Here is a 22,856-nt window from a genome sequence, read left to right on the forward strand (position 1 = left end):
CTGCAGGTGTGTATGATCTCTGTAATTCCAGTAATTAAAAAGCACAGTTGGAGTGTTTGCATAATGCTTGTAACCTGAAGGACTATATATACACGAGTATTTATGAGACAGAGTTGATTTCTTCTCTAAGGTGTGTTGTTTTGAACTTCTTGCTCTTTTAAGCTTGATCTTCCATATGTTTTTTGTGGTATTACTAACCAAGTTTTCTGCAACTTTTAATATTCTGGTTCCAGCTGACAGTCATAAGACAAATGAAATAACACAGAAACAAGACAAAACTCACTTTTTGATAGCATGGATTTATTGACTTTAAAGAATCCTAAATATCCAGAATTTTAATAGCATAGGAGTGCACTTCTGCTGGTTGCATAACTAATACAGAACCTTTGTTAATACTAACTGTTTAAATTAATAGCAATTCTGGAAGACAAACTCAGTTGATAGAAAATATAAAATTTTTACTGTACAAAATATTTTACATCACATTCAAAAAGATACGTGTCCATTACACCATGGTACAGTCAGCCAATAGAGCAGTAATGTACAGCCAAATAAAACATTTTCCACATTTACAGGTCTAAATGGATACAGATTTTACAGTGCTATTCACTCCCTTACCACACCACGAAAAGGAATATTACTAAACAGTCACATTTAAACTTAGTGGTCCTTTTAAGAAACACTTCTAAACAAAGAAACAGACATGGGATAAAAATGCAAAATTCAAGACACTAGTGCATAAAACCAAAAATTATGATAAAATTGAAAAACAAATTTACACAATTTAATGTCAGTGTTTAGTTATTCCTCTGTTCGCTTTTTCTTTTCTATGCTATACCTCTAATGCTTTGCGCTTTTTAAATCCTGAGGCCCCTTTTTTATTACCTCTTGCCTGTGTGTATCCAGCATACAAGAAGGCTTTCATGGGCAACTGCATACTTTTCAGTATGATTAATATTGAGTACAGGTATCCAGTTTCTACCATTTGGGTTAAGTGTGTATACAACTTTATCAGTACTTGGTGCATATATCAGTTATAGACAAAATGATCTGTTCATTTTATTACTTTCCCTTCTGGATATGTAAAGGTTTATTTTAAAGCAAATATCTTATTGCTGCTGAAATTCTCTTTTAGTTGTAAGTGGGCATTGTAAAACATATGCCACCTGTGTGCTTACACTTGGGGATCCAGCAGAAAGCTCTGTCAACTAATCTCTTTATGTAAACATGAATGAACGCTGCCACTGCTACCAAACTGAACCAAAGTCAAGGGGAAGGAAGAATCTCAACCCTGGAAAGAACATTTTTTTTATACCAAATTGTTTACTTTTTTTTTAGAACATTAGTATATGAATTCCCTTATTGTAACGTAACTACTAAATTTGTAACTGATCACTTCCAGAATGTATGTCTCAATCAGTGAGAAGTGGCAAAACAGGTAATTACAACACATTTTGGTACCAAAATAAAATGTATTTACCTCAGTATACATATAGAATGATTTGCAAAAAATCAGATTGATTTAATCTTGAAAAAGAAAAGTACTGAAAGTTTTTTTTTGTTCAACTACAAAAGGAGAGGAAAAGAAAACAGACTGAAGAGCTATATATAAAAAAGAAAAGCATTATGAACTGCCACCTAGTTATATAAACAAGTGTTAAAGTAATCAGTAATCCTCAACCTTCAATCAAAGTCACTTTTTTACAAAAGATCTTGCTCAGCTAAAGACAGTAAATCACACACCTGAACAACTAAGAATTGAAATGCACTTAAAGTGTTGTGTGCAAAAAGGGAACTCCCTTTTAACTTCTATTAAATAAAATGTGCTACAAACAGGAAACCTCATTACAAGCAATGCTTTTGAGGTATGCCCAAGGTCAAACACATGGTTAATAATGTCATGACTTCCCCTGAAACTACACAACAGCAGAGGTTTCCATGTAGGAAGTCCATTTATAATGACTTGTAATCTGCAAGAATTAAAAATCTCATTGACTAGAAAAAAAGGAACTTGCACTTGGGAACAAGTATTCTTATCTGAAAATTGATACTGCTTTGCCGAAAGCTACAAGGAACTGTCCTTTTTCAATCTCCAATTTCGTTTTTATTTTTTTATTAAAATAGGATATAATTTTGATTTATACAAACATATTAAAGCCTAATATAACAGCTGACTGACAAGTGGAATATTATTATTATTTATTATACAGGAATTATATAGCGCCAACAGTTTGCACAGCGCTTTACAATATACGGGGAATATAGGGGGTACCTTAAATAAAATGACAAATAAGGGTCTTATGTGGTTAACATTCAAAGGCATAAATGAGCATATAGTAAGGAAGTTAAGAAACTTCTCATCTTGCATATTCTTAAGGCAGATAAGGCTACAGTTGCATAATGTACAACGTACTAAACTGCCGAACAAATTATATTTGTGCAAAAAAATTGCACTGTTTTAGGTATGAGTGGGCAAAGACTAACTTTTCGTAAAATCATATTTTTACTACTAAATTCCACACATCTGAGGGCAGAAGCGCAAATAAAAATCTGCCAATAAAAAAAGTTCCATCTTGTGTACCATTTCAGGAATCACATTCGAAATATATACAAGACAATGCTAAAAAAACAACAATATTTGGCTATAAATTGCCTGTAGCCAAAAAAGGCGATGCAATAGAATGCAATAGAATTTTGTAAGGAGGGAGTGTGTACCTATGTTTTGCAAATATTTAATTCTGTATTATAAGACATCATTAAATCTATATTGAAATAAGTACCTATATTTTTTGAGATTACATGTGGCAGTAGAATTCAGAAAGGAAAAGTAGGGATTTAGTTTTCTACAATAAAAAATACATTGCTGCTCCTGTAGAGTCTTTGGGTTTAAAAGTTTAACATAAATATGTGTGTTTACTGGATTCTAGGGCCTAACCTGCTGCCCAAGTTCAAATCAAAGTAAATCTAAACCATACCTGGATGACATTTTGTTTACTAAATCACTCTGTATTGTAAACAGTTGAAAAATGTTTTCCTTTTAGAAAAAGTTCTGTTTTTACCATGTTTTCATCTCAGTACCATCTCCTCCATCCTCTTTGCAGCCACTTTGTCTACATGCATGCTTCCCAGTGGCAGCTACACATCATTGGACGACTTCCTGGCAGTGGCCAAGATGGAAGATGCCTGCTTAATGAATGTTGGCACTGTCGTTTATAGTTTACACTGGAAGCTCATGAGACACAGTGACAACACAGAAAGGGAATTAGGAGACAGGCATAGAGGGTTATCGCACTTTAGCAGCAAGTGCCTGAAGAAGAACCATCATGGAAGGATTACAAGGCATTTGTTATGAAACCTGTAGACTGAAACATTTGAAAACGCCTTTTGAAATTACACTTATTAAAGTTTATATGATATTTACGTGTTTGAGTTTCTATCCACTTTAAAGAAGAACTGCACCCTTGGGAATTCTTCTACCACTGCTTCTTTTTGGTACTGCCATCTTCAAATATCTCATGCATGCACAGATATTACCCATCAGTAAAACACTGCCTCCTTGGATGTGTGACGTGAACATCCCTTTGGCCATCTCACCCCTCCGCATTCTCCTGGGATATGTTACATGTCCAATTGTCCAATGAGGTTGCAAAACCAGCCTCACAGTGATGCCATGTATTGCGCATGTGCGGTGTGGAGTCAAATGTGAGACATCAGAAAGACACAGCCAGCTCCCCAATACAAGACGGCCATACCAGACGGTTGAAGTTCCTCTTTAAGCACTATCTTTGCTATTCTACTCTTATACAAGCGAATACAAGTGGGAACTAGAGACACTAAAATTGGAATGTCATGCTAACAATCCTGTTGCTGCTGACAACTCACCAGCAACAGTATCTCTAGGAGAGCAAAAAAATACTCCCGTTTCTATTTTTACTTCCTCACTGGCCAGACCAGCAAGGTGTTGCTCAAAAACTGCTCCCCTGCTGGTGAGTACAGTGATAAAACCATATGGAAGCAGATAAGTGTTTAGTCTAGTGATCCTGTTTCTGGCAAGTTGTTACCAGCAACAGGATTGCTAGGCTGACACTGGAATTATAAGGGTAAGGCTTAGTATCAGGAGGGGTGGTGCCTAATTTCACTTTGGGCAGAAGTCAAGAACCCCTTGGGCCTAAGAACTCAATGGGCTCCAGAGGGCCACAGGGATCAATATGGAGGATAATACAAGGTACTTGCAGACATCACAAGCCTGCAGTTCTCCACTATTGTTACTCAGGAAAGGACAGGTTCACTTTATCAATGCAGTTTGAAATCATTACATGTAGACCAAAAGGCAAATGATCAAACCCTATATAAAAACTAGGCAATCATTCACAAACCTGTGAACTCTACAAACATGACAACTCCCTTAAAGTCAAGGGTTTTCATTTATTTTCTTTTTACAAGCCTATAACTCTGCCTACATATTTATTATGTGAACACTTTGAAGTTATATGTGTAACTGGGCTGAGTAAAAAAAAAAAGTACTTTGGGGTGAAAAAAAATAAATAAAATTATGCATTTTCTCAAAAAAGTCTTAATGATGCGGTGGAACAAACCTTTGTAGCCTATAAAAACCATAAACCCCCCCTAAGCCCAGAAAAGCTCAAAAGAAAAAAATCTCTAGATCTACTAGATCTAGTTTATGGCTTGCTTATACTATATGTTGAATATCTTGTCAGTCCATGCATTGACACATGCTGCATTAACTCAGGTTAAAACAACACATTTTCAGATGTTCTACATTTTTGTATTCTACTGACTTCAATGGAAAAACAGTGATCAAAAATCCAACATCCCTCAACACAATAAAATTGGTACACATGGGCTCTACAGTAAACAATGAATTTTCATATGTCAATGCATTTTGACTGTGCAAAGTAAAGTACATGACAACCCATCTTGTATGAATAAGCCCTTAAGCGCAGTTATAAAATCTGCATATTAGGTTATCATCTTCAAACCAAAGTTGGATGCAACTAAACTATGTATAGTTCTAATTCTGATATTAAGGTGGACCTTTTAATTTAGGGCAAGGTCTGCTTATTTACTGGAGTCTCCCTCCCCATGCACAGATGCTGCAGAAAAGTAAAAAAAAAAACAAAAAGCAACAAAAACTGAGTAAAACACACTAAATATACTTACCTCTGGCTTCCATACTACAAATGGTGATATACCACCCTTCCGGTGAGAGAATGTCGAGTAGTCCAGATCTTGCAAAATAACTCTCTAGTATGACAGTCATCTTGAAAGGTTTGAGCTACTCCTAGGGATCTTGCCAAAAGGGCTGCATCACCCTTGTCTATGCTCCACGAATGGAACTTGGGGGGGTGGGAGGAGTGGTTAGTTACATATATTTAATGTTTTCTCCCCACAATATGTTATTGTGGGTGGCAAGACCACTCTAACTCACCTCTTACATTTAGACTCTTTCCAAAAATGAAAATACCTGTATTTCATATTGTAAAAAAAAGGCAAAGTTACTTACGCTGCATAGAACAATTAACTGAAAAGGAATAGTAAAACTGAATTATAAATTCTCCATCTTTGTACTATTTAGAGCACAGTCTGCACCCATATTCATGAATGTTCAAACCCACACTGCATAATGTGAATAAAATACACAAAAAAAACCTGGTAAATATATGCACAGATGTGCATATAAAAATGTATTCTATAATGCATATCATAAACACGTGTTTCTGAATGAGCACAGGTGTCAGAGGACCCTAATGAAAACTTACAAATAGGCCTGATAATTGGGAAACTACCATTAGACCAAAGAACATCTCAATTATTTTGTTCTAGATTGCAGAGTACTGCTGCCAACTATAATATGTCCTAATGAAATTAAAATGCAGCAAATAATTGAGCAGTGTAAGGGCTGAGAGGTTAAATTATATTTTCAGGTTCATCCCCACCTTTCCACTTCTCACTTAAAGAGATCATACATCAGTATTTTTTCTGTCTTAAAAAGTATACATTATTGTAAAATGGAGAAGTTATTCTCTATATTCAGTCTTCTGCCTATGACTGATATATCTTTTGTACAAAACCTATTATTTCTACCCTTTTCCCTCTCCCTCCCCTGTAACCATAAATTTGCTTGGAGCATTGAAGTAAACATAAATTACATCAGGTATAAAAATGTAGCAATAAAGCTTCAGTGGGCCTGCTGTTGTGGATCTTATTAGCCACCTTCCAGTATAGTTAGTATGGTAGCAGGGTCCAATCCTAAAAGCCAGAACAAGCATTTTAAGCTGAACTCTAGGAAAAAATTACCATTGCAGTAGGGTCCCCCCTGTGCTACAAGGTTAAGTGCTTGTTTTGTCTAGAAGGGGAACATAAAGGATTTTTAGATATACTTACTTTATCCCTCACTCCCATAGGCTTCCTCCTAACTGAATGAGGATCCCCCAAAGCTGCTTTGTTGGTTGCAAGCACTAGGACATAACCGTATACCATGCAGAAACAGCAGTCCTGCCTTGTGAGGATGTAAAAGGTCCAACCACTGATGCTTTGGAGAGAGAAGAAAAGTGCTGGTTGCTGGGGGAGCAAGGGATAAGGCAGCTTTCAGAACCCTTCACACAAAATTCTGATGTCTGTGAAGGAATTCATCTTGGAATATGTAAAAGACACATGGGATTTTTAGAAGCCTGTTAAGGTTGTATGTTGGCTCAATGCCTTGCTAGTGACATTCTAAAAGGGGTTCACATCTAATACCAGGCATAAAAAGCAGTAAAAAAGAAAAAACTTTTTTTATTTATTTTTTTTTTTAGGCTAACAATAAAATTTTGGTAGTTTTGTTAGAAAATATCAGTAAATATCATCTAAAACCATTTTTCTAGAAAAGATTCAAGCTACACTATTTTTGTCCCAGGCCAAAAACCAAGCCTCCATCTGTGCAGTTGCTGTTTTTCCTTTCTTTAGCATCACAGTTTGCTTATGAAAGTGTAGTTCTTTAATCACAGTCCTGGATTATCATTTATTCCAGCAAATAACCCTGTTTAAATGTCATTTTTTATATGGATACATACTTTGGGAAACATTTTTTTACATTTAGATATTGCCTCTTATTAGTCCATTATGGCTTAGGAATAAAGCACATTTCAAATATATTATATCTTATAACACTACTAATAAAGGGTTTTCAAACAATAGTACTGATAAAAACAAAAATGAAGTCAGTCACATTTAATCATTTTCACCAACAGTACAACTCATATGCCTAAAATCATATGTAAACAACAAACACAGCAGGTAGAGTTAAGGCTTAATCCATTCAGCTCTGGAAGGGGTAGGCAAGGCACTGCATTGCTCCTGTTCAGTGCAGAATGGGTTAATATAAATTCAGTAAGAAAGACAGAATAAATCCAATAGGGGGAATCATCACTGGCTGCAATCTGAACCTCTGATGGTGGGTGCAGAGCTAACCATGAACATGACACTGAGATATTCCTCAGCGGACTAGATCTTTTGATTACCCTGCTCCAAGACTCCAAGGCCAAACCTTTCAAAACGGGGAATACTTTTGCTACTGTTAATGCTGAAAGAAGGGGGAAAAAACAAACACATCTATGTTAGACAATTTAACAAAAACATTTCAAGTTGCACTTCATTCACTTTACAAAAATTATTATAATCATGGGTGCAAGATTGTCCAACAAAAGTCAGTTACAAAATTATTTAGCCATAGCAATCATATGGAATATGTATGCAATTTTCTCTTTTGCGTATTATTACAAAATTTCCAGCAATGATAACCTTTATGGCTCTCATACTAGTAAAAGGTCACGGCTCTTTCATAACTTCCGCAAAGCTGACTACTGCAGAGGAATCAGGTTTTTTTAAGGTTCCCTTTTTTTGCTTTACACTAATTACGAGACTGTGGGTTTCAGTTTGTATCAGTACTCAAAAGCTGGAGTTGCAAAAAGTTTAACTGGAGACCCCTAGTTGATGACAAACTAAACCTAAAAGAATTTAAGATAAAAAAAATAGTTATAACTTGTATATTACACTTTCCATACCTCAGCAGAAAGCTGACATTTTATATTCTGTTATGCTATTATCTACTTCATACTAAGGAAAGGATGCCTACAGTGTCTCAATTTGATTATCCCTAGAAATTTCTTTTCTATATAACAATATTTTACACTGCATCCTGTAACAGATGTTTACAAATTAGCTAGTTAGTGATTCCATAGAAAATAACTATGATTTCTTTAGCAAGAAATCTATAGAAATAAAAAAAAAAAAAGCCATCCTAGTTCTTTACTTATGTTTGGTATGCATGGGCCGACATTTGGCTCATGTGTACAGCAGCCTGTACAGCTTCTGTAAAATGGCATTCCAGAAAAACCTCTGCCAAGCAGCCAATGGAGGCGCTGACTGTCGTGTTTTGGTGTGGAGCGTTCTCCTTGTCAGAACACAATAGCTTAGCGGTGATATCGCTGTACTAACATCACATATTTAGCACAGAGACCTCCTCACAAGCTTCTCAAAAACTCAGTGTGTACCAGACATTAGAACTACAAGTCTATCAAGGCAGTGACCAAGAGGACAGTAGGAGTGATTGAGTAGTACAGCGAAATACATCGATCAGCTCATAACAGGAAATTAAAAACTTAGTGCATTTATCGCAGATCAACAGGTATTGTTCTGTACATGCATTGTCTTTAAGGAAATAAAGCAAGGGGAAATGTGCATGGATTGCAGAGATATACTAAATACGTTTTTTAAAATTTGCTTTAAGTGGTGACTGTCACTTTAAACAAGTTACTACAGGCTTCTACGGGTTTCAACAAATAGTAGTGTAGCCTACTAAAGCTTTTTAGCACTTTACTTAAGGTGACAGTTACCATTCCTATTGAGATGTTATTCCCAAACTAAAGTCAAAGGGTACTTTAACCACTTCCTGTCCAGACACTTTTACCCCCTTCCTGTCCAGGGCAATTTTCAGCTTTCAGCGCCATTACAGTTTGAATGACAATTGCGTGGTCATGCAACACTGTAGCCATATGAAATTTTTAGCATTTTTTTTGAGACAGATAAAGCTTTATTTTGGTGGTATTTATTCACCACTGGGATATTTTTTTTTTTTGCTATGTAAATTATTAAGTCCAAAAATTTTGAAAAAAAGTGTTTTTCTTATAAAATTTTGCAAATAAATATTATTTCATCATAAATCTTGGCCAAAATTAATTCCGTTATATTTTTAGTAAAAAAAAAATAACCCTAATTAGTTTATAACCAAAAATTATAATTTTTAAACTTTTTTTTTTTAATTTTTTTTATAATATTTATTTTTTACATACCATGGTGACACTGTACTACTTGTTGGGGGTGATGAAGATTTTTTTTTTTTTTACACTGATTGTTTTTACACCCATAAAGGATGGAAAAGCAATCATTTCTCCTTCTCTCTAGCTGCATTATTGCAGCCATTGAGAACTACTGAGTGAGCTGTGATTGGTCACAGCTTGTCACATGGTACAAGACTGTTGTGAATAGCCTTGTACCATGTGACCTCTGTGATCATTCACAGATTTCACACGTAGTAAGCAATGATGTCACAAGTGACACCTTGCTTACTACTCTGCATGTGATCGCTGATTGGCTAATCAGCGGTCACATGATCGGGACCTTGCACGGAGGTCCCGTCCGACGATCGGTGTTTCACTGTGTCCAGAGGACACAGCGGGCACCGGATCGCGGTGCTGCGCACTCCCAGGGAGCGCGCACAAGCAGGGGGCCGGGAAAGCCATTTATAAATGGCCACCCGACCCTGCACTGGCCACCCGACCCTGCAAGTCGGCCAAAAGCTCTCATACATACAAGCTGAAACCAGTGTGAACAAAGCCTAAAATAACAGCTTCAGGCTGGTGATAACAGAGTTTCAGTAGGTATCTGTTAAGCCCCGTACACAGGATGAGAATATCGGACAAGGATCGTCTGATTTTTTTTGCATGCTAGTCTCATATCGAAAGTGAAGAGGTTACTACAATTGCGAAAATTCTTCTACAACAGGATGAAAATATGGGAGTGATGTAATGTATTTGTATTGTATTTTCAGACGAAAACTGTACTGATTAAAATAAAATTGTACGATCTGGTATCGTACAAGAAAAATTTTCATGCTTGTCCCTTCAAATAATTTTGGATGAAAGCTGTGTACGAACAATCAGATTATCGTACGATAACTTCGAAAGTGATATTTTCCGTACGATTTTCTGATCATGTGTAATAGGCTTAAAGGAATACAGGACATTAAACTATTTGAGGTGGTAAAACAGTTTATGACAAAGTAAAGCTTTCAATTGCTAAGAGCCCATTATCTATGGAAAAAATAAGAATTACACATCTAAGTGATATTTATATTTTGTAAACAAAACCCATTTAAAAGAATATCCTCACGGTAATAAAATAAAAAGTGGAGTTAAAAAAACCCCATCCACTTTAGTGAATTGAACCTAATCTCTTGCTGCAGTAGAGCCAGGAAAAGTTTTAATTAGCACAGGCACAGTACACTAGCCTATTTATGCAAAATGTATTGCTTTCTATTATGTACTTGTAAAGTGTACAATGTAAAACAAAAAAAGCTGGAAAAATTCTGGTGGCAAAAGGAAACTCCACTTGACTATGAAGTTCCCTCCCCAAGGCAACAGATGTGTTAAGTAAGCATTGTGACAGAGAAAGAACCTGTTTCCACAAATGGAGGTAAGGTGTTTAATTCCCAGGTTTTGGAAAAATTGGAAAAGAAGCCTGATGACTGTAGGGTGATGTATATTTCGGCGTGTGCACTCAGGGCTGTCTATATTCTGCTAAGGTCTGTCAGGTTGTCTACTAAAATACTCTAGGTACAGACACTTGGAGGACCTGCTGGAGTGCAATGGAAAGTCCCAAACCAACTGGTAAAGGCAGGGGGTAAAAGTCTGCACCTTGCAACGTCCTCTTTTTGTGTACAGGCAGTATCAATTCAATATTTTGCATAAACATATGCTGAGAACAATACAGGCATTTATTTTAAAATTAACAGCACCAGTTTCAAAAGCAGGTATCAGTTAAAAATATCGAAAAATAAGAGGAGTGGTGAAGCTACTGTTGTTCGCAGCCAATATTTTTTTTCTTTCATTATAGAAAATGACAAAATGTAATATCAGTGACTACTGGATATACCCAGTGTTAAAATGTTTTCATCCACTTTAAATGACTATCTTCAAGTCACTTGCAATTTTTTAGCAATGTTATTTTTGTTTCTGTTAACCAGACACTTACACAGGACAGATTTTGACGGTTGATAAATTGCAAGAGAATGAGGGAAGATGGTGCAAACTGTAAAGTGCTGCCATTTGATGGACAATCTTAAAAATACATATATACACACACACACAAAAGCTGCAAAAGTGCTTGTTAGAAGGACACAGAAGAAAAGCACTTAGTGCAATGATTTCACTAAAATGCTGGTAACCCTGTTTTAGAAAAAGTTACTGCTGGCTCATGGTGCTTGTGAATCTAGATACATATCGGGTCCTACGATTAGTGTCAAGTAGTTTTCTTGCAGTCAGAACCGGTTATTGAAGCAAACAGCCCACACCAAGAGAACAGCAGATGGGAAAAGATCAAAGCAGCAGAGACATCCAAGGGTTAAAAAGGTTTTCTAATATTGGTGATTATTTGTTTTGTAGATGGAAGGTAAGTATCCACGAAGCTGTAGATTAGCAGAAGATGCATGGAAGCATGCAAGGCAGAACCCAGTTAAATTGCCAGTAGCTATAACCTATGAGGAGGAGAAAACATTATTAATCAACAATAATCACGACTGTATAGCCATTAGTAATACAGGATAATGAGAGAAGATGTACATATTAGTAAGGACAATCACAAGTTGATCAGAAAGGTTGCAAATTATTTTTGGCGCAATAATAGGAGAATGCAGTAACTAACAGGATCTCTTAACAATTCTGCTCATCTACATAGAATAAAGTCATGCAGATAATTAAAACTGTAAGAAAACACAAGCCAGATAGCACTGCGACAATTCAGTCATTTGGGTTCTCAATTGTCAAGTAAAGAGGTTTAATAGGAAAGAATTCCTTTGGGGATGGCCAACAGTACACTGATGCTGGCCATACACACATCGATTTTCAGACAAAAATATTCTTATGAAAATGAACGGATGAATTTCACTAAAAAATTGCACTTTCTTTTAATATTCAACTTGATTGTAATTTCTGACTGAAAACCACATACGCTGTCGGAAAAATTGTTTTATTGAAAAAAAAAAACCTGAAAGTCTAATTGAAACACTAACGATTAGAAAATCGAACGAACGTTCTTAAAACAAAAAATTTCAAACAAGAATCTATACGTGTATGGCCAGCATAATACCTAGATTGTAAGCTCGAAAGAGCAGGGCCCTCGAACCCCTCGTGTATTGTTTTGTACTGTATTGTCTCATGTTCTGTCCCCCACTATAATGTACAGCGCTGAGCAAACCTTTTGGCACTATATAAATACTGTATAATAATATAATAATAACATTTGGGGTCTCTAAATACTTGTGACAACAACCAACAGCTGACTACCATTGCTGCACAACGCAGCACAAATGTATTATTTGTTAGGATTAAAGTGGCTGTAAACACTTCAGCTCCACTTTGTATTTTTTGTTATGGAAAACAAACAAGCATTTGCAGTTGAAATCACCCAAGAAATGCTCTAGAAATGCATTTTTATATTATTTTGACAAGTTAAGTGACCGCTATCTTGCAGGGCTAAAGCTGGGTACACACGTACCCAAATTCAGCCGGTCCAGGAGGAACCGGATGACTTTCGGTATGTGTACTTCTCCTCGCAGCTTCTGTTGAATGGCCATGCTGGAAAACCAGCATTCTATCAGCGCTGATCTGTGTATTCTATTAATTCGGTCAGAATTAATAGTTCAGTGGACGAGATCCCTACACCCACATTGCTTGTGTGGATGTGGGATCTGGCAGTTGTTTTAGTTCAAACCTCTGGTCAAACGAAAAAAAATTGAGTGTATACCCTATTTAAGACACTGCAAATCATTTGTCATGAAGACTGCGCACAGGTGATATGCTTTTCTCATATGTTGACAGTGAGACTCTGTGCAAGAGCCACCATCAATCATGCTCCTAGAAACTCCCACAGGCTAATATGTGTGCTGCAGAGACTGACAATGGAGGGCACTCCTTAAGTAGATATGATTTCCTTTAAATGATCAACAGGTAGAGCAGCCAGCAGATCTCGTTGTCCCACAGATTCAGGAAGTTGAACAAACTGACAGGATTAACAAGTATCGCCTACTCTTATCTCTTATACTTTTAATTTATTTTGATAAAACAAATGGAATCGTTACATTCCACAAAACTATTGGGAACCAGTGGTGCATATTTTTATTATCTGGTTTACAGATACTTTAAGCATCCTGTTCTGGTTGTACTGCACTGTACTGATGATGTACTGACACTGAACCTTTCAGGGGCTATGATGCATCCATAGCAGTATAGAAAAATGTACACATTAATCACCATTGTTTCTCAAGGTATCTGGGGTTTTTTTTGTAATTAAACAGTTATGATGAATACACAAAATTATGTGTGAATAATAAGCTGGCAAAAGTGAAAGTTACTTCTGGCATCCATCCCATATACTAAATGATACAAAGTGGTAGTATCCTGTAATGAGCCCTATAATGGATCTTGCCAGTTTCTTCAATACATATGTATTTTTTTTTTTTAAAGCTAGAGAGCGCAAAATCAGGCTGACTTCTGCATAGAAGCTAATCAGCTTCTAACCTCAGCTTGTTCAATTAAGATTTAGGAAAAAAACCTGGAAGCTGATTGGTTTCTATGCAGACGTGAGCCTGATTTCGCACTCTACAGCTTTAGTAAATAAACCCAATTATGTCAGTAAGATATGACCCTGTATCATTTCTGTTTTGTTACAGAAAGGTAAATTACCTAGGACTACGCAGTTGAATTATTTCAGTAAAATAAAACAACACAGAATGCTGCTTGTATATGGAATGAACCAGACAATTTATTTGTTAGCTACTGGGCAGTGAATGTGAACACCATGCTGGTAGAACTGGTCCTTTTTGTAAAAATTGTGCCATTGTCTTTAGAATTGTCCATGAAAAGTAAAATAAATGACGTGGAAATGACAGAGATGCAGAAGAAAATAAAGGCGCGTGAAGGCATAATGAAGGGTCAGCAGTACAAATCATTGCAGAGATATCCAAGGTGTGCCAGGCCCCACAGCAGGATCATGGAGAGTGGAAAGAAGAAATGCAGTGACGAGGACATCAACAACATATTCCAAAGGTGAAAATAGGTAAAAACAAAATTATTAACATATTTAAAAAAAACTGTCAAGAAATGTTGCAGGCAAACATATGCATCTTAGTAACAAAAATGTTGTATGCTAAAGATTATAAAATATTGCTTCAGTGAAAATTTTATACTGAACCTTTTCTTAGCTTTGCATACTTAGCCAGCTAGAATGTCAGGGGTCACTTAAAGTCTGACAGCTGATATTTAACTGCCCACCTCACGCTTCTAAACTTCTCAGCCCATTAACAAGTTTCCTTTAATTTGATAATTTTAAGGTACCATTTTCCGATATATGGAACAAAACTAACTACTCTACCATTTCGCTTTCATTTTGACTTTCCATGCCAGTTAAAGAAGAACACCAGAAAGCGTTATTCTACAGCCTGGGAGGAGGACACGTGCAATTTTAAGTATCACTTCTCTCCATACAGTCCTTTACGAGCTCCACTGCTGCAACATCTTGACTCTTCCTGCTGTTCTCCCACATCCAGCATGCTTCTAGTCCCTGCACTTTTTGAAGTTGGTGTCCTAGATTCCAACTGGGATTTGCCAAAGTTACTGTGCACTGCAGAATAGAAGCATGGTGCATGCAGGCAGCGGATGAACTGTGTACTGAGATTCTGCAGTAGCACATCTATTTAAGCTGGCCATACATGGACTAAAATTGCAATCCATGTTAGGCTGTATCGATCGACTTGTGTACAACCAGCCTGTCAGGTTTTTCCCATTCAATCAGAGCTACTGGCTATAACTAGGAACACTGATCACTATATTCCACATGGAAGGCTCCCTGCCATCAGAACACAAAGGCTGAATGGGAATGTGTGGATGGGGTAATCAGCTCATTTTATTTTGTTCAACTGAAAAACAAAAACTAGCAACGTATGGCCAGCCTAAAAGGAACCAAAGAGGCAAATATCATGTATGCATATCATAACTGCAGAAATAATATCTGGAGTCTACAGTGATTCCAGTGCCTGCATCTGCACACTTACAAAATATCCTGCACAGTTTGAAACGTTATAAGGAAGATGCCATTGCTGAAAATTACCAGCTGTCTCGATGACATCAGTGCTCTAACTTGCTGCCTCAGATTGAGCTTGCAGAAAGTTAAATCAGAACTGCTGTTCTGCAGACACGTTCTGGGTCACTAACATGAAAAGTATTGCCAAGGGGGAAAACAAAGAAGCCAGACAACCAGCACTTTGAGAATAAAGTCAGCAATGGCAGCCTACATAGTCCTTACAGGCAAAATACAATATGTGTCTCACGTTTACATGCTTTTTAATGCCCTCGAGTTTCACTTACCTTTCCAGACACTGCCATGCATAGAAAATGATGCTCTGCTTTCTGTTACCCATTTACCAAGTCCTGCTTGATCTATATTTTAATAATGTTAAACACAGCTTGGGTTCATAGTGTACTTCATCTATACATATTATCAGATCTTTAAGAACTTATAAACTGTCACTTCTGCTGCTCCTTTGGATGGTTTGGCTGATAAATCTTGTACAATAAACACATACAGACTCTAATATTGTTGTCATATGTGCAAATGTTACCAGCCAGAAGCCTTATAACTCCGAAAAATCTGCATCCAGGATCACTCTACTCTCAGCTGTCTAGCAGTTATAAATGTATCATAGTGTTTCCTATGAAATGGCACAGGTGCCCATGTCAGTTTACAGCCCATGCCATTAATGGCATAAAGTACCAAGCTACTCACTCTGCAGATTTCCAGAAGTGACCTGGATGTGACAACCTCCGGTTAAGTTTTGGCAGCTTTTCCAGCATGTCCATAAGGAGGGTAAAGCTTGGCCTTTCACTGACATCAAAAGCCCAGCATGCAGCAAGAATCTCCTACAAAAAAAGTTTTTAAAAATAGAAATATTAAAACCTTAAAGCATTTGTGTACTTGGCTTTGTCTCAATAAAATGAAATCACACTGTTAGATCCACCACACATTAAAAATGCCATGGATATTTTCCAGGGTGCTCCAAAATCTGTGCTGATCCAATATACATATACTCAATTTTACTAGTCGGTTGGTGTTTGTCCTACCCCTTTCCGTGGCCATGATTGGTTTACCAGTGTGATTGGTGGCCTCAATGACCAATCATAAGGTGCGAGGGGCCAAGCTGCAATTTACTAGTTAAAGTCGGTATATGGGTAGAGGCACGGATGTGGCCACTGTGGCAGATGCAGAAAGGAACAACCCCTGTTCCTGGGTATAATTTGTAAACTGTGCAGACATATCAATCAATTGCATGGACTAGTGTGAAAAAGTGAACAGGAAGACCACTGGATTGAATCAGTCTTCACGGATGTGACTGTCCTCTGTCACATCTTCACATCACCCACCACCCCCCAGAGTGTCCTCTGCCCCCCTTCACATCACAGTCCCAACAGCTGTGTCCTCTGCCCCCTCTTCATATCAACCCCCCCAAAGGTGTCCTCTGTCTGCTCCCCCTCACATCACTGCCTACACAGTGATGTCCTTCCTCACATCTCAGCACCCACAGTGGTGTGGGATTCATTGCCCCCCCCCCCCTTCACATCACTTCCATCACAGTGGTGTCCTCTTGTCCACTGCACCCCCCCTTACTGTCATCACAGCCGTGTCCTTTGGTCCACTGCACCCACCCCCTTACTGCCATCACAGCCGTGTCCTCTGGTACACTGCCCCCCGTTCACATCACTGCCATCACAGCTGTCACCTCTGCCCCTTTACTCTTCTACTTACATGGGCAGACAGAGGAGAATGGGAGGCTGTACAATTCTGAATGGCAAGCAGGAGACTGCTTTTCCCCAAGCCTCGGACGCTGTCATTCTCAGCAAAGTGAACCGCAGAAGGCTGCAGATTTCTGAACAGTGAGCGGAATTGGGAGTAGCTGGAGGTAACTTTTCTTATTAACAAGCTGATGATAGGTTGCTAGGATCACCCTGTATCCTAACAAATCACCTGAAAAGATAACTGCTACAACTCCCTTCCCCACCTGTCACTCAGAGCTTTACAGCCTCCCGCTCTTCACTCTATTGAGAATAACAGTGGCTAAGGCATGGGGAAAAATCTGGCTCCTACATAGCGGGACAGCAACTCGGTCCAGACTACGGTGCGCCATTTAGTAATGCGTGATCTAGACATTTCTTGTGTACACAGTGCTATATTACATCTCTATAGTATACATGCATGTTGCAATTGTACCCGATTGTTATATAGCTGCTAGTGTCACAAACGTTTATAGTTATTGTAAGTATAGATAACATTGAGATTTTATTATTCTTTACAGAATACTTACCGTGACCTCTTTGCCCAGACTTATAGTGGACAATAGCTGCTTTACACCTTCACCACTTCCAACTTGCCATATAAGAGCCTCGACTGCTTGACTTTTGAAAGGCCAGTCTCGAGCTTGAAGTTCATACCACACGGTTCTTTATGTGTTTTGAAAATAAAAAAAAAATTAAAACACACAATAGTCACTTTATTATTATATTTTGATTGAATATGAAACAAAGCTACATTTTTAAAAATAAACATTTACTACAGAGTGCTTCCATGACACTGTTTTTTCTAAGTCTTCTGATTTCCTTGATGAGACAGCACAGCAACAGCTGCACACGTGTAGACTGTCATTTTCTAACTGATGCTCCAGAGTCTGGCAACTTGTCATTATACTGAATGGGGCCGGCGGTCGCACTTAGCAACTCAGAGCCATAGTGGAAATCAGAAGATTTCTGCTGTTATAATTCACATCCACCTCAATCGTCAGTGTGAATGTAGTCTTAAGAGTTCTCTTTTACATTTTGCAGATCTGAAAAGGGAGTATGACATGTAAAAACAGCAGGAGGACGCCAAGCGAAAGGTATGTATACAAGCTAACTTTTTTCCCCCATTAAAGTGTTTTTTGTTGTTTATTCTGTTTTTCACAAAAGGGCAGAGGGAGAAACTAAATGCAGATGCTGCATTTAAAATTCAAGGTCTAATTTTTTTGAAGTACATACTTTGGTTAGCTGGGCGTAGATCTGGTATGACTGCATGCATTTTTATGTACTAAATTCACTGTTTTCTTCTGTACATATCACCCTCATTAACTCCCTACACACCTTTTAATACCTTTTAGCCAGTAAGGATACTTTTGCTTACACTTTTATTTGTATACATGCTTATACTTGACGACTGCTGTAAAGCCCAAGACAAATATTTCTCAGACCATTACAGATACAAATTGGATGAACAGTTTAAGTAGGTCTGAGGCCTCATTCACATGAGCATGCTTACACCCATATGTGGTTCCGTGCATCCCCAATTCATGTTAATTGGGACGCAGTCGCTGCATGGACACAGCCGCTGCTCTCAATCTGACATCCATGTGGGTGCGGGTGTGTGTACTCCCAACACATACTGTTGTGTTCAGGGACACACACACACACACACTGATACCAAATTGGTAGCAGCAGCTGTGTCCGTGCACAACTGACGGTAATGGGACTGTCTTCATGGGGATGCAAGAAACACTTGTGCATCCCCATGTATGAAAACACTACCCTCACACAGGTGTATGCAGAAGCATGGCCATGTGAACAAGGCCTAAAAGTTACATAGGTGTGGTAAGATTAAAGTTTATAGTACAAGAATTGTAAGGTGTAAGAGCTTCAGACACATAGCACAACTGACCACCATCCCCTCTGCACAGTGCAGTACATATTCTACACATTATAATTGTAAGCTGTGGTGTTGTAATAGGCATGCAACTGCATGGAGAGAGAGAAAAATAAATGATTATCATAATGACAAATAGAAAACATGTCCTGATAAAATACATGCAGAAAAAAGGAAGACATTTTACTTAAAGTGAACCTTCAATCAAAAGCGAAATGCCGCTAATCCTCAATCCCACCCCTGCCCCTAACACATTTGAAGGTTCCTACTTCCTCAGTTCTCACCTAGGCGAGTATGGCATTGCCCATCCTACCCCTCCCCACCTGCAGCCTCCTGGGACACATCATACATTCCAGGAGGCTGCAGGAGCAGTCTCACTACAACATACAATCTTGCGCATAAGCAGCAGGAAGCCGACTGCAATTCCTCAGGAAGTCCCAGCCAGCTCGTACATCCAAGATGATCATGACTGGGACCCACAGTGGTGACCAGCACTGGCTGCAGGAAGACTCCAAAGGACTCCAGAGATTGGTAAGTACCTGATGTTTAAAAGTCAGCAGCAAAAGTATTTGTAGCTGCTGTCTTTCACATTTTTTTTTAAAAAGGGTGAAGTTGCCATTTACCTTCTACAGAATGATGTATTAAACAGCAATAACTGTAGCCTATCTGACCCTCCTCTGGACTTCTGGAGTGTACAACAGTTAAGACACTTTCTAGTGGCTGTCTCCAAGCAACGTTAAATATTCCAACCACTCATGGCAATTGAATAACTATATCATGCAGGGAAACCCTCCCATCACTCTCTCTCAACTGTTTATACTTTGATATAACAGCCAGATGGGGAATACTACCCTCCTTTCTTACATAGGTGGGAGGCCAAGCTGAATATTCAACTGACCACTCTTTTCCCTCCACCACTCATTCCAATTACTACCATCCTCCCTTCTTCTCCCACCCAACTTTTAGTCCTATTCCCAGCTTAAAATATCAACCAATGTGACCTATATCATAAGAGCAATGATTCATTACCCAACTTGTTCTATTTGTAGAAGGGGTTTGGTGATTTGCATGTTCATGCGGTAGCTTATATTTGTTTTCCTCTTCCCCTTTCTACGAATTTTTGTAAATTGTGTATTACTCCAAAGACATGCTGGTAGCTTAATTGGATCCTGTCTAAATTGGCCCTTGTATATGAATGTGAGTTAGGGACCTTAGATTGTACGCCCCTTGAGGGTTAGGGACTGATGTGAATGTACAATATATATGTAAAGCGCTGCGTAAATTGACGGCGCTATATAAGTACCTGAAATAAATAAATACCACAATAGATATTTGCTGTTCCATCACATTATTTATATTTCTCGTTAGATTGCTAATAAGTGCTTTTGATTTTGCTGGTACAACTGTTAAGTTTTGTACTGTGATGATATAAACAAAGAAAACAGCAAAAACTGAGCTTAGAAAGTATGTAAACACTAAAATGTTACTTTTTTTTGCTAGTTTATTTGTCAAATATAGCACTGGAAGCATTTTATTATAATAGTTTGACTGGAAAAAAGAAAAAAAAAATCAGTTGATTCTGAATCTTTTGAGCTAATAATTCCTTGTGGTCACTGCCTGTGCTGTATTCCTATCAGTTAGCATCCATCCCAGCTATCTTTGTGATCTTCAATGCACCTCTTATCTATGTTACAGAATGTTTTCTGTAGTCTTGTCCTAAGGCAAAAACACTGCTTCTAAACAGAACAAATATGGTGAGCATTGTCTCCCTAGGACAGATAGTGTGTTATCACCAGTTGAAAATAAAGAAAAAAGGCCTGGCAAACTGGAATATTTTACATGACTGTCCTTGGGTTTAGATACACATCAACAGATCATTGCCATGTGACCAAAGTCAGTACAATCATGTGACACTCTACACAAAACCAGGCTTTAGATGACTCACACATAACATTTAACCTCACCCAAAAGCATAAACGTCAGCAGCTTTGGAAAATGGGAGCTTATCTTCATCTTTTCCAGGAGCCATTTCACGTACTATTTCTGGGGCCAGGAAGCACAGCCAATCATGGCTCAACTTCAACTCATTCTCACGTCTAACAGAGAGAAAACCAGAAACAATTTAGTAGCGCATGTCACAATATTGACACATTTATCACAAATATATTTAATTAGATGAAACGGGCAACAAGTGATCACAGCTGCCAACATTTAAGTGTATATATGGGCAAAAAAACAATACACCTCTCTAATAAAAGCACATTTCCCCATTTTATGTTACTTTACAAATACTGCAAGTACAGAAAAATACTTGTTGCTCCTAGTAGAAGACTAGTGAGCTCCTCCTGTAATGAGCTGAGAACAATGCATTGAAAGCTCAGCAGTGTTACTACTGTAAACGAGAGAAAATCATTTTCTTGTTATACAGAGAGGAAGATCCTGTTCTGTAATCCTGGTCTAGGGTGACAGCACTACTTCTCCATATTTACAATATGGTGACTAAGTCCCCTGAAGACAGGTGTGTTACTGGCAGGATCACCAAAAATATAAAGAAAAAAAAAACTGAAAAAAAGAAAACTAATGCAGCTATCACATCAAAGGACAAAAATGTAATTACATTTTTGTTTAGGCACACTTTAATATCTTATTTATAATCTTTTAGTGAAATAGCCATTTATGATCATGTCTAAAGTTTCTTTTGTCAAAAGAGTATTTTCCAGCATATAATACAAAGAAAATCCTTCATTGTAGGCTTTCAGATTCAGTTCTCTACCATCCACCAACTTGCTGTCTCTCAGCAAGAGTGATTTCCTAAAGACTTTTATGTGCTTAGCACTTACTACAAATGAGACTGGAAACAGAAGGCAACTTCAGAAAAGCAGAAGGGGCTACAGAGATGAATCACATATCAGATTTTCATTGCTCTACTTCAAACATGTTGTGTGGTGTTCCATTTTAAAAGTGGTAGTAAACTCCCTTTCTTTTTTTGTACCTAGAGGTAAGCCTACAATAAGGCTTACCTGTAGGCACAGTAAATACCTCATGCAGCAGCCATGACTCCCGTGCGCACATTCAAACGGCCAGAACCTGTGAACCCGGAAGGAAGACCAGGTGAAGATGGTGAAAGGGCAGATGTTGTGCCATTGGAGGGATCCGTTTCTTAGGTAAGTCTGTCATAATGTGCTAGTATGCAGTGCATACTAGCACATTATGACATGAGTCTACTGGGGTACCATTTTTTTTTCTTTAATGCAGTTTACTTCTGCTTTAACTTTATTGCTACTACTTTACTTTATGCAGAACTGCGTAATGCATTTGGCATTGAAATCAGGCATAACACAACCAAGCCAACCAAAGAATTGCTCCAATTCTTTTCATTAGCTGAGAATAGGCAATTGGTGAAAGCCCTACGGGACTTTAGGGTAAGCAGATGTCTCACCACCTATAGGTCTTTATTAGTAATATAAAGCCACTTTTGGACATGAAAATGTTTTTAGATCCTTCACTGATTTGAGGAGTTCTCACCTTCCTTCTTGTACAACTCCCGAAATGCCAAACAAGCCAAAGTCCGTGATTATTACTTTTCCATTTTCATAGAAAACATTCTTGGATTTCAAATCTTTGTGGACGATGCCTTTGGCATGCAGGTAGCCCATACCCTGAAAGAACACAGAATCATACAGTATTAGGTTTAAACAAATGTAATGAGAGAGAAAGAGTATCTTATCTATATCTATACCAACTGCTAATTGATATTAGACGTATTTTTCTTCAAAAAACCTTCAGATTGAAGAAAGGTTTGT

General features: G+C 37.9%; 1 protein-coding gene across 4 annotated transcripts in view; it reads right to left on the reverse strand.

The window, feature by feature from the left end:
* Positions 1 to 279: 279 nt before the first annotated feature.
* KSR1 (kinase suppressor of ras 1) overlaps positions 280 to 22,856 on the reverse strand; it is a 226,595-nt gene continuing 204,018 nt past the window's right edge. For 3 of the 4 annotated variants that reach the window (XM_089678511.1, XM_089678510.1, XM_089678509.1), the window contains 5 exons: positions 22,579 to 22,712; positions 21,018 to 21,149; positions 17,690 to 17,825; positions 16,117 to 16,250; positions 280 to 7,582 (listed from right to left, as the gene is read on the reverse strand). In XM_089678511.1, the coding sequence (XP_089534637.1) occupies positions 7,504 to 7,582; positions 16,117 to 16,250; positions 17,690 to 17,825; positions 21,018 to 21,149; positions 22,579 to 22,712 (615 nt within the window). In that variant the 3' untranslated portion in view covers positions 280 to 7,503. Of the gene's footprint in view, positions 7,583 to 14,072; positions 14,177 to 16,116; positions 16,251 to 17,689; positions 17,826 to 21,017; positions 21,150 to 22,578; positions 22,713 to 22,856 lie in introns of those variants that run through there. The other variant, XM_089678508.1, reaches the window with a different exon arrangement.

This window comes from Staurois parvus, unplaced genomic scaffold, assembly GCF_062004578.1.
Source record: "Staurois parvus isolate SC_StPar_1 unplaced genomic scaffold, SC_StPar_1.0 ptg000206l, whole genome shotgun sequence".
Classification (NCBI taxonomy): domain Eukaryota; kingdom Metazoa; phylum Chordata; class Amphibia; order Anura; family Ranidae; genus Staurois; species Staurois parvus.